Source organism: Pagrus pagrus (genome assembly GCF_965226575.1).
Source record: "Pagrus pagrus genome assembly, chromosome: 2".
Taxonomy (NCBI): Eukaryota; Metazoa; Chordata; class Actinopteri; order Spariformes; family Sparidae; genus Pagrus; species Pagrus pagrus.
The window spans coordinates 17,112,865-17,129,616 of record NC_140186.1 but is presented as its reverse complement, the minus strand read 5'-3'; the positions used below and the strand labels follow the sequence as shown (position 1 = coordinate 17,129,616).

General features: G+C 41.0%; 2 protein-coding genes across 6 annotated transcripts; both read left to right on the top strand.

Moving 5' to 3' along the window:
* The first annotated feature begins 31 nt into the window (after positions 1-31).
* On the top strand, positions 32-9,226 carry hgsnat (heparan-alpha-glucosaminide N-acetyltransferase). Of its 2 annotated transcripts, XM_084369254.1 has the most exons (19): positions 32-121; positions 273-566; positions 1,447-1,571; positions 1,688-1,824; positions 2,432-2,550; positions 2,667-2,736; positions 3,034-3,103; positions 3,279-3,382; positions 3,646-3,722; positions 3,860-3,890; positions 4,238-4,398; positions 4,542-4,657; positions 4,850-4,971; positions 5,682-5,808; positions 5,982-6,068; positions 6,222-6,299; positions 6,423-6,493; positions 7,177-7,289; positions 7,595-9,226. In XM_084369254.1, the coding sequence occupies exons 2-19, from the start codon at positions 341-343 to the stop codon at positions 7,774-7,776; spliced, it is 2,016 nt and encodes a 671-aa protein (XP_084225380.1). In that variant the 5' UTR covers positions 32-121; positions 273-340; the 3' UTR covers positions 7,777-9,226. The 2 variants fall into 2 exon arrangements, with proteins under 2 accessions (XP_084225380.1, XP_084225381.1); XM_084369255.1 differs by lacking the exons at positions 32-121; positions 273-566 and adding an exon at positions 876-1,105.
* A 592-nt stretch (positions 9,227-9,818) lies between these two features.
* LOC311249641 (recombining binding protein suppressor of hairless-like) lies at positions 9,819-16,465 on the top strand. Of its 4 annotated transcripts, none has more exons than XM_084340849.1 (11): positions 9,819-9,844; positions 11,213-11,251; positions 11,398-11,493; positions 11,606-11,771; positions 12,088-12,262; positions 12,358-12,495; positions 12,643-12,755; positions 13,039-13,179; positions 13,919-14,074; positions 14,187-14,290; positions 14,613-16,465. In XM_084340849.1, the coding sequence occupies exons 1-11, from the start codon at positions 9,825-9,827 to the stop codon at positions 14,953-14,955; spliced, it is 1,491 nt and encodes a 496-aa protein (XP_084196975.1). In that variant the 5' UTR covers positions 9,819-9,824; the 3' UTR covers positions 14,956-16,465. The 4 variants fall into 4 exon arrangements, with proteins under 4 accessions (XP_084196975.1, XP_084196974.1, XP_084196973.1 ...); XM_084340848.1 differs by lacking the exon at positions 9,819-9,844 and adding an exon at positions 9,999-10,016; XM_084340847.1 differs by lacking the exon at positions 9,819-9,844 and adding an exon at positions 11,039-11,057.
* The last annotated feature ends 287 nt before the right edge of the window (positions 16,466-16,752 follow it).

Genomic DNA, 16,752 nt, shown 5'->3' with positions numbered 1-16,752 from the left:
CATAATGATCGTCCGCATAAAGAAGGGAGTTGGGATCAGTTATGCTCTTATTAAATCATTTCCAGTGAACGGGAAATAATCAGGAAGTGACGCTTTTAAACACAGATGTGAATCAGTTAATGTATGCGTTACCATAACAACAGACCTTGCAGCCCCATTTATGACCTCATCCATGTACTTCATACATTAGTGATTCAGTCAGTAGTGTGTGTCTACGGATGTCTGTTGTCTGTCTTGAACGATAAATATTCATTATCTATTCCACATAACAGGATTGACGCATTGGTTGTGCCCGTTGAGGTCATCAAACCGGTGGCGTTAATAATGAACTTTGTCCCTCATGGCTCCCCCTACAAAGTCAAAACAAGGAAGGGTCGGAAGCATTGCAATGGCAAAAAGGAAATTAAAAAAGACCTCAAAAGGCACCTCTTCAGTCGCAGGGGGGAAGGCGAGGCAGGAAGAAATGACACTACCAGAGAAATACTACATGTTCTCCCTTGCTGCCATTGCTTTGCTTGTGGCCGTGTGCGTGGCACCACTGACAGCTGAAATGTCTAACTTTACCTGTAAGTACACTACACTGTTGACCAAGTGAGAGATAATGCCAGTGCCTCACAGCTAGCTTGTTTTAGCTGTTTTGCTAACTAATGCCCAGCATTATTTTTACACCGCTTTCACTCCTTTAAATCGCCTTGCAGCACTGTTTATATATTTCACAAACCACTTCAGGATTCGTCACGACATATAAAGATAAGTTACACATTAGCTTTAAGTTATAAAATCTGTTAGCACGGGGCTAGCCATAGGTAAACACAAAACAGCACTGACTCAGGGAAACACTGGACAGTCCAAGAATAAACTCCTCGTTTGAACTTCCCTCCTGGGGGTAGTTTACGGATTAATTCAGCATGTGACCAGGGCTCAGCAGCCATAATTTCAGCTCCCTCACATGCTTTCCTCTACCAGGCAGCACCGTTAGCTCACTGGCTGTAGCTTGTAGTTAGCTTAGACAGGTCTCTTTTTTGTGTCTTACAATCCATCTATCTACCACACACGCTGTTATGGTTTGTCGCCCTTAAGGACAGCAGTGGACCACAGGTTTGAGGTGAGTTACAGGAAGCTAGTTGCACAGCTGCAGCCTTTACAGATGCATCAGAAAGCGAAGCCCAAACGGTGATTCATCCGACTTGTAGCCCACAAATGGGTTGTCAACATGTTGCTGGGATTGTTTTATGCCATCGGTTCTAGTCAGTGTCGTAGCAAACATGGTGTCATGTGTTTCCGATCAAATTAATATCGTTCATAACTTGATTTCAGTGACTTCACAGTCGGGTGTGGCCAGCTGAGCTGTGGGCTGTATCATCTTTTCTGCATATTTTCAGCAAATGGATTTGCTAATTGGTTTCGACTGATCTGCACGATGTGTTCTGCTGTTTATTTAACCAGCTGGCTTCCCTCATCACCACCAGAAGAAGCACATAGTCCTGAAGATGGACGAGGCATCTCTGACGGTCATCAATGAGCTGGACACTGAGGTGGTGGTGTCCTGGATGTCAGAGCGCTGCTACCAGGTAAGCTCACACACACACACACACACACACACACACACACCAGATATCCTCCTCCAGTTGATTCTGTTGCTGCAAGTCTTGTTGATGATGCTCTGATCTGGACCCTTGTGTGTCAGTGTTTGTACCAGCAGCTAGGGGTGGTACCTGGAAGGCCCAGTTCTGGCCAGCCCAGTTCAGTAGACTTCTTTGTGAGCACACAGCATGAAATTACACTACAGCTCAACAGCACTCCTGTCAACCTGGAGCTCTGCACGTAAGTTAAACAACTCAAAACAAAACCTTCTTACACTCTGTGACGTGGACATTTTATGCTTTGGCAATACAGGCTTGGTTGTTTAGTCTTCTTCAAAGTGACTGTTTATTTTATATGTCCACATGGATCATATCAGTGTAGCTTATAAACCTCACAAGACCACTGTGGACATGTTTCACATACACCAGAACTGTGTATATGTATAAAACTATACAATAACAATGTTATATTTTTATCCAAGCAGTTTTTTCATGGGCTTGAAAATGTCTGTTAGAGATATGGTCGTACATGGCTGTACGCCCTATTTGACAGTAATACAGCCGGGCTAATCATGAATGAAGGAATGAATACAGCATTTAAGGATCTTCACAGATCCTTCACGGTTCCACTTCACAGTAGAGACGCTTGAAACAAAAGAATATTCTTGGTCTAACCATTCAGCATATAGGCTTTTCACATAAAGCAGACCATAATATTCAACATTTTAGTAGGTATCATTTAAATATATTTGACATAGAGCAGACTTTTCTTCTTCAGTGTTGTTTGTCACATAAATACATATATAAAAAACATATATATAAAACAGTGGCTGGTTTTTAATTTCCAGCGTTCCATTCCACTTTGGGGAGCACGGGAACTACTCTCTGTGGGTGAAAAACCTGAACGACTCCTCAGTGGTAAACTGCTCCGTACTGACTGTTGTAGACCCCGTCAACAGCTACATACGTGAGTCATATAAATGTATTAACACGTTTGAATGACATGTACATGAAGTGTTTCGCTGCTATAGTCATCTCCAACATGCTCTTTTTCAATGTGCCCCGCCCTGTCTCCTCACACAGCGATCTTGGTAGCTTTTCTTATCTTTGCCGGACTGACCCTGGTGTCTGCCATTGGAAAAATAATATTAGGGTAAGATCATTTTATAGTTTTGTTCTCGTCCTGTGATGAGTTTTATACTTATCTACACCAGATCATGTGCATATTCAAACAAAACCAAGTCTACATATGATACATTAAATTGATGATAGCCTGATTTCATTGTCTTTAAATAATTATGTGGAGACGTTTGTCATGGTGCTGCGGCACAAACATCTGTTGCAAAGATTACTGCCAAGCATAGAGAGCTGCTGCTGCTGTGTTGTTGTTTTTCAAGTGTGAACTGTGGACTTGTGTGTATTGTAAACCGGTGGATTGCTTCTTGTCCAGGCTGGATGTAGTGAGGGCCTTCCTCTTCCGAATCGGCGGCTCCATGGAGACGGAGAGGCTCATCAACTCTGTGAGTGTTTGTGTCGAGGGCATTTTGCCAGCCACAACTTTATTTAACCAGGATTGTACTAGATCTGTAGTTAAATTAGTAACCAAATATTGCTGTTTATTAGGATTTGTATTTGAAGACTAAAAACAATTAAAGGTTTATGTGGAGAGTTTTACAACCTTTTGTCATCATTTAGGAACTGGGCACCCCCGGCAGGACAGTGGCACCAGTTACGGACAACATCCTCCCTCCACCGCCCAGCCCCAGCAAGAGGCTGCGATCTTTGGACACATTCAGAGGGTACACCCCCCCCTTCCCCTTCCCCTTCACCACAGCAGCTCAACGTGCTCAAAGAGAAATATTAACTCGATCACCCCTTGGTCTGATTTGACTTCATACCCATATCATGTGATTCTCACTGTAGCGTGACATTTTCGCATCTGACACCAGAATTGCTTCTCGTTAATGAACCCTTACTGATAATATTAGCACAGATCTGGTGACTATTAGATGTAGAATGTCTTTTCAAGGGATTTTAATGCATTTCCTCTTTTTCCTTTCAGTATCTCCTTAGTCATCATGGTGTTTGTGAACTATGGAGGAGGGCGATACTGGTTCTTTAGACACGAAAGCTGGAATGGTGAGCCTCACATGCTTCTGTTTTTAATTTTTACCAATAACTATGTGGCAAATTAGTTACAATTTACAGATCTTCGTAGCCTGCCTTGGTATTGAAGTTGACTCTGAAGCCTGTGTTTTCCATTTGTCTCCTTACAGGCCTCACTATTGCAGACCTAGTCTTTCCATGGTAGGTTAATTTGACATTTTCTTCCCTGCATACCTTAGTCCTGCAGACCACACTTGAATTGGACAGTTGCATGAACACATTTTATTTCCACTCACACATTAAAGCAAATATACAATATGCAACACAATATGTTATGTGTGAAAAAGTACCAGAGCTGCAAACTCATGAAATCTAATTTGCATGTTAAATATAGGTCTCCAAGGGTGTTTTGTGCTGGTATTATCTATATTTCACTATTTAAAAAAAAAATATTTTTATTGTTAGCTAATTCTGTCTGCAAACAAACATGTTCCGAAAAGGCAATAAAGGTTTCTTCAAGGCAGTGTTGTGTTTCTCTCCTCCACCAGGTTTGTGTTCATAATGGGGACGTCCATCGCCCTGTCAATCAACTCCGTGCTCCGTGCAGGCTCCACCCGCTGCTCACTGCTGGGGAAAGTCGTGTGGAGAAGCATGCAGCTCTTCATCATTGGTGTCTTCATCATCAACCCGAACTACTGCCAGGGACCATGTGAGAATGAACACACTTCTTATTTGATGATGACCATAATATCTCAGACCATTTTAGATGAATAATAAAGCACGTTCGTTATTTCTCTTCCAAACTGTGTCTGTCTGCATGTGTGCTCACACTCCACTTCATCCACTCGACAGTGTCTTGGGACAACCTGCGGATACCAGGTGTGCTGCAGCGCCTGGCCTGGTCATACCTAGTTGTAGCCTGCCTGGATCTGTTGGTGGCAAGAGGTCATCTTGACATTCTTCCAATGGTCAGCCAACAGCCCCATTTTCCCTTCATTGTTTAACTTAAGTTCAACTAAAATAAATTTGCCATATTTACTGTGGATATTATAAATAAATTCTGATGTTCTGACTGTATTCTCTTGTTTACTTCTCTGTGATAAATGTGTTTTGAAGGAGAACAAAAGTGTTTGATTAAAGAGTGTCTGTGTTTTTTACAGGACGCTTGGTGGTCTCCTGCTCTTGACATCTTGCTGTACTGGCCGGCCTGGCTGTGTGTGCTTCTCTTAGAAATCCTCTGGCTCTGCCTCACTTTCATCCTTCCTGTACCAGATTGCCCAACGTGAGTCAAACAGAGCATGTCTGCATGTCTTTTTGCATCAGTGTAATAACGGAAATCCTCAGCCAGCAGCAAGGTTTTGTCCACTTCTTAAAAGTATTCATGTCTTTGGTCTTTTTGGATGCATTTGTGTGAAAGGCAATGACAGTTCAGTGTGATTGTCGTGCTTTCTTTACTTATGTCTATCACTACATATTGATTCAGACCAAGGTTCATTTGCAGGTTTAAAACCTCTAAACATTTTCTGTCATTAATATATATTTGGAGGCAGAGGAATGCACCCTTAATTGCTTAATTGCCAGCTAGTGGCTCCACATCTCCACCCGTTTTTTAACATGAACAAATGTTTACCTTTTGCTGTTGAACATTTTTGTTTCCTGTGGCTAGTGTAGTATTTTTTGCAATACAATTGTTTCCTTGCAATGTTTCATAAAGGAAGTGATTTAAAATGGTTGAAAAAATAAGCACAAAGAATTAAATCCAAATTGATAAACTCCCTTAAAGGTCCAGTATGTAGGATTTAGTGGCATCTAGCAGTGAGGTAAAAGATTGCAACCACTTGAACACCCTTGTTTCACCCTTCCCTACGGTGGCCGCTAAAAAGTTAAGAACACAAATGGCTGTGTCTTGACCCAGTGTTTGGTTTGTCCATTCAGGGTTACTCTGTACTTTTTAAACATTAACCTTGCACGTGTTTCCCCTCTTCTGAACAGGGGCTATCTGGGTCCAGGTGGGATCGGGGACATGGGCCTATATGCTAACTGCACCGGTGGAGCGGCTGGTTTCCTTGACCGATTGCTGTTTGGAGAAAACCACATCTACCAGACCCCCTCATCACGGGTTAGTGACTTGCATAACAACAGTGGTCACATTTAGTATTTCTATGACTTCAGATGTTAAGCTTGAGCTTCCATCTCAGGTTTCCCTCTGAACCCCGACTATGCTAATATTTCAGGTGATGCAAGGGTGAAGTATGTTTACAAATATCTACTCCTGTTTCTACTTGAATTCAGGTGATTTATGCAACTCATATGCCGTATGATCCAGAAGGTGTTCTGGGCAGCATCAACTCTATCCTCATGGCTTTTCTTGGATTGCAGGTTTGTAATGTGTATTTGTCAGCTTCTCTCTTCCTTTTTGTGTCTTGCTTTTATTTATATTTCTTCTGTCAAAATTGATAATAATATATGTCATTAGAACAACCAAAAAGAAGAACATTTTAATGATATAATTGTCTTTTTAAATGTCCCCAGGCAGGGAAAATAATCTTACACTACAGGGATCTCCACACAAGCATAATTTCAAGGTTTCTAATATGGAGCCTCTCATTGGTAAGCACGTTAACACGTTATATTACATCTTATGCTTCTGCAGTATGTGTATGAGTCAGAGTTTGGCTCAACAGGATTTATTAACACTTTTTGCTGATTAATAGAGTCTCTTGTCACACACAGGGAGTCATATCAGCGGTTTTGACCAAGTGCTCCACAGACGAGGGCTTCATTCCTGTCAACAAGAACCTGTGGTAAACTTTCCTTCTAAGCACTTTCAGATGGAACAATGTTTGCTTAGCAATGGCTTTTTGGTATCTGATGACTGAATGTTTGAGGAAGTTGCTGCCAGGCAACTTAAAAAAAATAAGTGACATTCCTATCTTTTTTATGGTTGTGCACCACCCTGTTTAATATCTTTCTGCTCTTGGTTCTTTTGTTTTAGGTTTTGTTTTTCACTACTTAAGTGCTGCAGTACTTAATGTGGCTCTGATTCTAGTATTTTCTCTGCCTTCTATATTTTATCTTTTGGTGGGGAAGTGACAATTTACCAGCTTTCCCCCTACCCAACTTCACACACACTGATGTATAAGTCAAACAATTCTAATCATGTTTAGGTTTTACACATACATCCTTTGTACTAAATATTGAACACATAAATATTTAATCAGAAAACGCAGTCAAAGAGTGCAGCTACCTCAAATTTTGAGCTTATGGCCAAGCTAGTCACCCATTGATGTTGGTGCATGGGGTCAGAATTTGTTGAAAAATGGGGTTTAAATTAAAATTGTTGTGATTTGTACCAAAGTAACTTTGTGAAGATAGTCTAAAAAGAAATAGAAAATATCTACATGAATTAAAGCTTTAATTAAATGATAAATATTTGTAGTAAAAAGTCTTTAACAATGCTGCATTTGTGTGTTCATTTCACTTCTAGGTCTCTGTCCTACGTGACAACACTGGCCTGTTTTGCATATGTGCTGCTAGTGGTGGTCTACTACACAGTGGATGTGAAAAAGTGGTGGTCTGGAGCACCTTTCTACTACCCTGGTGAGCATTGCATCGTATTGTCAGATGCAATGACTATTTATACATAAAGCATGTTTTACACTAGCTTGATGACATCACAAATGTACCAATTCAACCTTCCGTTTCTCAAAATAGTATTTTAAATGAGTTTGATATGAATATAGAGGCCAGGTATGTGTGGGGAAGTAGTTCACATTAAGTCTGCACAATTGCGTAACTGTCTTAACTTCTGACATGGGCCGTTTGAGTACAGAGAAATGAAATCTACTAGTTGGACTATTGCTGCGTTACATTCGCTTTCCCCCTAACTATGTATGTGATTCCAGGTATGAACTCCATCCTTGTGTACGTGGGCCATGAAGTGTTGGAGGACTACTTCCCCTTCCGTTGGCGAATGGCCAACAGCCAATCCCACGCTGAGCACCTCACCCAGAACCTCGTGGCTACTTCCTGTTGGGTGTTAATCTCCTACGTGCTCTACAGAAAGAAGATTTTCTGGAAAATTTAAAATGGGGCCAGACAACAATACCAGAGGACACTGTTTACATCACTACTGCTGGAGTTAGAACCGGAAAACATTTGGAAAGCGGGAAACAGGAGACTGATTTTATTTGTTCAAACTATGACGGTTCTCTGTCTCTGAACTTCGATGGGTTTCTTCTTTCAAACAGCGCCTCTTGTTTTGTTCTCTCATATTTTCAATTTTTACTCACTACTTTACAAGACCATAAATGTTTAAAGACTTTATCCAAAGATCTTCAGATATGAAGCAACTGACCCCTGCCAAATATCTCAACTGACTCAGGAAGAACATGGCCAAGAATAGTTTGAGAGTTTAAAACTATAAAGACTGACATTGTTAATCTGCTGTTTGGCTATATTTTAATAGACGCTGGTTTTCATTCCTCATCTCGTACTGACTATAGTAGCAGGGTGTTGTAGTAGTGGCTTAACAAGCCTTTGTTGACTTCCCCTTGGGGATCACTGCAGCCATCTTAAGCACTGTTACATTACTATGAAAACAGAAGTGGGTTTTTTGTGCGACTGACTCACAAAGAGCAGAAAGAGACAGTAAATAATGTATATTCAAGAGAATAGGCTACCAAGAATGTATTGGGTTTATTCGGTTATTTCCACTGCACAGTGGAAGATGGAAGTGATATTTCAACAAGGGGAAATAGAGGTTTTAAAAATGAAAGTTAAACCTCTGAGACATATTGTTCCTTTCTTGTACTTCATTTGTTATTGTCAGCTTGCTCAAGTGTTTTCCCTTTGCAATCCTCCGCTCCCCCTCCGACACTGTTCCCTCGCGCAGCAAGTGTCCAGTGGTGGGACATATGATGCTGTTAGTTACCATGTGTTGAGGGGGGAGTGAAGGAGGGCATGTTAGAAGACTATTGGAAACCCACAGGAATTTGCTTGTTTTGCATTTTGGTTGCCTCAGAAACACGCATGTGATCTTTTTGGTTAGGTTTTCAAAAGCCATAAGTCATAAAACTGCTTTTTTGTGTGTCATCATCATGCCCCGTTCTATGTTGGCATTGTCTGTCATTCCCTTCCCCTTTCATATGCCAGGGTTTTGCTATTTTTAAGTCGCCATTTTTCACATTTTGTCAAATGTGTCATGAATTTATAGAAAGTTACCCCACTGTATGTTATACAGTAGTTTCATTGTGAGACTCTTGTTTTTCTGTTACCATTGCTGCCACAAAATAAATCTGCCCCTTCTGTGATTGGCAGTTAATATAAATATTATGTTTGTTTTTCTAATACATTTTACAAAATCATATGTTCAATTTCTAGAATATCCAAATGCTGTGAGAGATTTTGGTATTATTCTTCATCTAGTACTGTCTAAATTGATGAAATTCACTTTCAGTCCAACTTTTATACATTTATTTTTTTATATTAACCATTTGAAAGTAAGTTAATGCAATAAAACTTATTCCAAAATACTATTTCTGTTGTTTGAGTCTGATGCTGGGTTGTAAAGTTGTTGTTATAATCTCTTTCTCATCAGTCTAAAGACCTTCAGAGCACACTGATGTTTCCTCTTCTAAAGGCCATATGAAGACTTTTATATGAGAATATATATTTCAAAGGCTTTTTAATCTTCAGGCTGTGTTAACAGCTCTTCAACACAGAGAGGTGTAGTTTGCTTTATTGCTCAATAAGGCGTGGGAATCGAGTTACAGTGAGGGCGCCTTGTGAGAAAAAAAAAAGGAGGTTGTGAGGTTTCGCTCCTCATCTCGCGATATAATCGGCCCGTCTTCATTCATGTCGATTGTGAGAGTTTTCCCGTTCTCGCGCGACTTTGCAACTTTCCCACGCCTGCTGTTTTGGCGTCTGCCCTCTGCCCGTCGCCGCTCCCTCCCCCTCTTTCTCACCCCTTTGCCCCGTCACACCTCCCCCTCTTTCTCCGCCTGCCTTTCCTCCCAGTCTGGCTCTTGTATGTTGTGCCGTTGGCTTTGGTGAGCAGAGAGGGGGGGCTGGGGGAGGGATCTCGCGATTGTTGGGATTTCTTTTTTTTCGGGGGGGTGGGGGGTTATTTGGAAGATGGCGCCCGTTGTTACGGGGTAAGTGCTGAAATTCAAAGCATATTGTTATTAAAAAATAAAGTTTTGTTGTCTTGTGATAACACATTGGCAGTTTGAAGTGTTTGTAGGTGATGTGTTTGGATGCTAGCACCGTTGCCTTGGTCTCAGCTAGCCTCCCCCCACACAAGTGCTACTTGTGGCTTGATGTGGGGTCAGTTGTGTAAAACTATTCTTCGTAGTATCGCCTGGTTTCTCTGCCGTTCCTTTAGTTGTCGCACGGTCCTGACTCTCGTTTCAAACTGTTTTAGAAACTTTCTGTCAGTCACCAGTTTTGTGTTGTAGCCCAACTACTTCTTGTGCGCCTTTTGCTTCAACAAACAAGTACAGCAACAACGTAGTGTCCTTACAAAGTAGGCAAACTGCAACATAATGTACAAAAACTTAGTAGCAGCCGCTTTAAGTAGTCATAGCAGAGTATTGCTGGATAAGTTAAGCATCATTCTCAGCATGAGTGAATGAATGCAATTTTATTTCGGACATGTGAAAACAAAACAGAAAGTTAAATTAGTTCGACAAATATGCATAATAAAATTAAAAACATGTTACAAAGTATATTCCACTTATTTAATCCTACCCCTTCTCCACAACTCAGTAATTACTCACAATCAATTTACTTCCATTGCTGAACCTGTGTACCTTCGTAAGCTCCCATATATAATTCGATATACTATATGATCAATTGATAATTAACATATTATATATAAATATATTTACATACACACCCGTATATATGTGCTAAACACATGAACATATACATACCCACATGTGCACGCATCTACGTACATACATACATTGACCAAATTTCTGTATCTTATTATAAAAGTTATTACTGCAAATTCATATTTTATGACATATTCATATTTTATTCACACAAACGCATGCATACATCTATGAAAATATAGTGATTTTTAAAGCCCTCCCTCATCAAAAAAAAAAAAAAATTTAAAATCCCTGTATCTTTTGAAAATCATCTCCTTGTACCCTTTTTTTGAACTGTATCATGCGACACCGTCGATTGAAATGCACTTACTTTGTCTTACAAACAGTTTCTGAATATTACCTGGTAGTAGTTTGTTTCATAAATGTTTTGTTACTGTTAAAGTCTCCATCTACATTATCACACTACTGCTCAGAAGCTCCATTCCAGATCTAACAGCCATGTGTGGATCTGTGGTCCTACAAGTTTATCTGAGTTAGTAACAGAACCCAGCATTACAGGTGTCATTGACATTGTGCACTTTGCCTCTGTGTTTTCCCCGAGCTTGTTGTTTTTGTTATTTTTATCTCTGCTACTAGCACTGAAACCACGTATAAACACCCTGCAAACCTGATGTTTTTGTTTTACAGGAAGTTTGGTGAGCGACCACAGCCTCAGCGCCTGACAAGGTAGAAACCCTTTGACACAAGGAACCCTTCACAGTCCAAACAACTCAAAAACTTTTTGAATCGGTGCAAAAGGCTAAATGAAAATAACTTGATTAAAAATGTAATTTGTGAGGGTAAAGTGCTAACGTGTTTCCCCACCATTCCAGGGAGGCTATGAGGAATTACTTGAAAGGGAAGGACGATCAAACAGTTCTCATACTACATGCAAAGGTTGCGCAGAAGTCATATGGAAATGAAAAAAGGTTTGTGTGAGACTGTTCAAAGCTGCAAACTTTTAATATATGACTATTTGATGGAGAAAACTTGCATTGAAACCCCTTTGTATGTTTTGTGACTTCTGCTTGTGAAATGTAGGTTTTTCTGCCCTCCACCATGTGTGTATCTGATGGGCAGTGGCTGGCAGAAGAAGTTAGAGAGTATGGAGAAGGAGGGTTGCACAGAGCAGGAGGCCCAGCCATGTGCATTCATTGGCATAGGCAGCAGTGAGCAGGAGATGCAGCAACTCAATCTGGAGGGGAAGGTGGGTTGTCATTCATAACACTGCAGGTGTTTTCCCCCATACCTCAGTCACTCTCGCAGTAAACAAGCTGATCAACCATGCAAAGTAACCACAGCATGAAACGAATGTACATCTGCTTTGTTGCTTCTGTTTTTCGCCACAAAACCCTGCCAACAGTGTTCACGCTGTAGCTAATATCCTTGCATGTCATCTATTTTTTTTTTACTGCACTAGTGCCACTAATAAAGTTGTTCCCAGAAGGACACAAGAGGGAAGTGAAAGAGAAGACAAGCATTCACACAAAGTCCCCTAACCTCTCTCTCTTCCTGCTCTTCAGCACTTCTGCACCGCTAAGACGCTGTATATCAGTGATTCAGATAAAAGGAAGCACTTCATGCTGTCTGTGAAGATGTTGTACGGGAACAGCGCCAACATAGGAGTCTTCCTCAGCAAGAGGATCAAGGTCATCTCCAAGCCCTCCAAGAAGAAACAGTCTTTGAAAAATGCAGATTGTGAGTTGCAGGATGTGTCACCGCACAAACATACACACTAGCTCATGTAAAGATGCGCTCTCTTTCTCACTCACTCTGTTTTTCTTTCTCCCCAGTGTGTATAGCGTCAGGGACTAAGGTGGCGTTGTTTAATCGCCTGCGTTCCCAGACAGTTAGCACCAGGTATCTTCATGTAGAGGGGGGAAACTTTCTTGCCAGCTCCCAACAATGGGGAGCCTTCTACATCCACCTTTGTAAGTTTCCTCTTTTTTTCTATTTTATTTTAACCTCTGTGCTCATTTCCTTGATGACCGTTTTTATTAATGTTACCATACCTGCATAAAATCAGATACACTCATTGTAATGTTATACATTTCTGTGTTCTGTGTCGTTTGGTTTAGTGGATGATGAAGAGTCTGAAGGAGAGGAGTTTGCTGTGAGAGATGGCTATATTCACTATGGCCAGACGGTTAAATTGGTCTGTTCTGTTACTGGCATGGCCCTGCCCAGACTGGTATGCATGTGTCTGTCTCATTTCACATGTCAGTTGCCTGTTGATTGTGAGAAATAGTGTGGGTACTGTTCAATACCGATACTGGTACCAGTATCAGTATCGGTGGGATCGGTATTCAATGGTTCCCAATTGTGAGAAAGTGAGCGCTCATACCACTGATGTACTTGCATGTGCCCGCACAGGGATGTTTGTAACCTCGCAAATGTGTTTGTGTTGATTTGAACATATGTTTATTATTTCTTTCCGTCTATTTATGATGGGTGTGTTCGCCTCAATTCCTCAGGTCATTCGCAAAGTGGACAAGCAAACTGCCTCATTGGATGCAGATGACCCAGTGTCCCAGCTTCATAAGTGTTGCTTCTATCTGAAAGATACAGACCGAATGTATCTCTGTCTGTCACAGGAGAGGATCATCCAGTTCCAGGTGGGCAATCACACACAGTTATTTTAATCCTGCTTTTTGAATCCGGTTCTCGTAGATCTCAGCCCCAGTTTTTTGTACTGATTGAAAAATAATGTTGACGGTCTCGATTCACAGCTGTATTTTTTAGTTTTCCTGTGAAGTAGCTGCTACTATAAAAACATTGTACTCTTACAGGTCATGTTATGTTGCTACAGGTTTATGTTGTTATCATCTGTTTTAATTATTTCAAGTTTTTTCCTGAAAAAATAAAGTTGTGTACATCAGTTTGGCTCTAAATACAATACGCATCAAACTTGACTCCCGATATAAAAAAAAAGAAGCGTGTTCCAAAGGCTTGAATTCACAAATGATGGTGATTTTTATTTCCGTAACCAGAAGTGGATATGACATAAGAGCTCCTCTCTCTTTGCAGCAAGTGAAAAAAGTGTTTGTAGAAAAAGAAGTATATATATTCAATTGGTATGGATCCTCTCTGATGTTTCTGTCTGTGGTTTGTTATTGTTAGCTGGAATAGTGCTGCTCTTTCTGCATGCAGACAACAGAATATTAACCAGTCTGCTGAGAGCATTGCCTATCAGCAGGTGTGTGTTGTGAAATTAGTACCCATGTAAGAGGTCTACCCATTAGTTTTAATGAGCTGGAATGCAGGAGAAGAGACTCTAATCTTTATCCCTGTCATTGGCGAGCTCCTACCTGACACTCTTGCTCAAATGTATTTGTATGTTGTTTTGTTCCCCAGGCCCCAGCATGCTCCAAAGAGACTAACAAGGAGATTATTAACGACGGGGCTTCCTGGACTATCATTAGCACTGACAAGGCAGAATACACCTTTTATGAGGGAATGGGCCCCGTCCCCACACCGGTCACACCTGTCCCCGTGGTGGAAAGTCTGCAGGTACGCACACAGCGCTATCTGTTTCAAATTAGTTATATTATTCTTTTTACTCAGCAGACATGAGTGTTTTCCTCAGACCTTTCAAAAGCCATTTTTGTATGTCTGTGTCAAGTTAAACGGTGGAGGAGATGTGGCGATGTTGGAGCTGACGGGACAAAACTTCACCCCTAACCTCAGAGTGTGGTTTGGAGATGTGGAGGCTGACACCATGTACAGGTGAGGTGTTTATATCAGTGTATGCACATTAGTCTGCAGTAGAGCCACAATGATTACTTAACAAATCGATTAATGGATCTTAACAATGTCAGCTATTCTGATCATTGTTTCAGTCATTTTTCAAGCAAAAATGTAAAAACATTTGCTGTCTCCAGCTTCGTAAATATTAGGATTCCCTGCTTTTCCTTGTCATTTATGATAGTAAATAACGAGTCTTTGTGTTTTGGCAGATTCATCGATAATGAAAATAATCTTAGGTGCAGCCTTAGTGTGTAATGGCTCAAATTCTCAGACCCTTGTCTCGTCTGTATGCTCCCCTTAGATGTGGAGAGAGTGTCCTCTGCGTGGTGCCAGATATTTCTGCCTTCAGGGAGGGCTGGCGCTGGGTGAGGCAGCCGGTTCAGGTCCCCGTCACACTGGTCCGCAACGATGGAATCATCTACGCCACCGCCCTCACATTCACCTACACCCCTGAACCAGGGCCCAGGCCCCACTGCAGCGCTGCTGGGGCAATTCTGCGCTCACATAGCACCTCTTCGTCATCACCAGCATCTTCATCCTCACCATCATCCACATTGGGTGGCCTCGCAGACGGCCAAGGGGCTTATAGCAGTAGTGACTCAGGCATGTCGTCAGGGGCGTCAAACATGTCGGTGCTGTCATAGTAATACTCATTCTGTGTGTGTGTGTGTGTGTGTGTGTGTCATTTGTATGTGTGCTTTGAAAGACTGAGTGAGACCATGTGTGCATGTACTTTCCAAAGAGGATCATGGACCTGTGAGTAAATGCACACACACTGCAGGCTCGGAAAGCCTTCGTCAAAGAGCAACTGTGATCATCAGGACAGCTAAAGAGAGTTGGGGAGGAGACTTTGGTTGAAGAAAATGCCTCTATTTAGCTCCCTCTTGTGGTGTGTTGTGGACATGACAAAAGCCCCACTTAAAAGGACCTTGTGATTCAGGAACATTCACCTAAAAGAAGATGAACCTGCCTTCTAACTCTCACAACAACCTTTGTACAAGAACCATTTTGTTTTTATATGCCTGTGGGTTTGGAAGCTGTTTTCACTGTGCTCTCTCTCTACAGACATCATGTTTTCACTGAAAGGCTTGTTGATTTATGCGTTGTGTGCAAGGGAAACCTGTGTTGTCAGAGTAACATAGTTTTTACGGACCAAGGAATATTATTATATTATTTTATTCATATAATATTTTATAAGCTTTTGCCGAGGTACATTTGTTTTTGTATGATTCTACATAGTGAGTTCACTTCTGTTACCAAATAGAATTTGTCATGTTGACACCTATTTGAGTTAGGCTTCATTCGGCTGTTCAACATGGAAATGGCTTGTAGTGCGTCTCTTGATGGTGTGACTGCAGCTCCTCTGCTTGTCTCCTCTTTCTTTAATCTTCACCGGTGTGTTTTGGGACTAGGTCACCAAATTCAGGGCTCCAGACCAGCTTTCACACTGGTTGCACTGGTGCGCCTAACTGTTTCATTTAGGTGCACTAGCACATCATTTTGGTGCACCCAATTATACATTTTAATTTAAGTAGTGGACTAAGTAGTCAACAGTTTGGGTCGCATGTGCATAATTAAAGCATTATGTTATCGGCCTGTCAAATCTGAAGACATGGTCATTTTGAGCTGATGCCGATATTTTATTTTAAAAGCTTTTAACTGTCAATACTGATGAATGTGCCAACATTATTGTGCATCTTATTTACTTATCAGTCATAATGGAACGTTTAACTCACCTCCATGAAAAAGAAACGTCCAAGCTAAGGTTTGTAGGAGACTCGTTGCCAGACAATGAAAACAAGCAAATCTACCTGCAGTCATTGGCTGCCTTGAATCTTCTAGGTCATTGGGTTTAATTGATAAGTCCCAAAATACTTTTTTATATCAAAGATGTCATTTACTGATGAGAGCCTGTATGTGTGTGATAATATGTAATACACTTTCAATGTATTCTGGGAGATGAAGGCCTTTGTTTTCTAACCAGTGTTCTGTTTATTGTCCCTCTGTTGCCTTTGCTGTGTACACAGCAGCGATGCTTATTTCACTGAAGCCTTTGAACAAAGTCACTGTACTAAGTTTATGTAAATTACTGTTAAGTCGAGGAACAAAGTGAAACATGCCTTCTGACAGCAAATAGAACTAATTTTAATACGACCCACCGTGGTTTTGCTTTTGGTCTTTTGGTCTTTTGCAATGAGATGATTATTTGCACAGATTCAAACTCATAGTTCGTTCTGTCTCTCTTGTTCAGCAGGTTGAACTTTGAACTGAATTACTAATCAAGTCAGGAATCACGTCATTCAGATTATATTGCCTTTAAAAACCACAGTCAGGAGTTTCCTTGACACTGATGTTAATCACTTAATTTCTTGCATATGTGTTGCATATTTGCCTAACATTTGGATTCATGGCTCTTTGTGTCAATTCTTAATGACAGACTG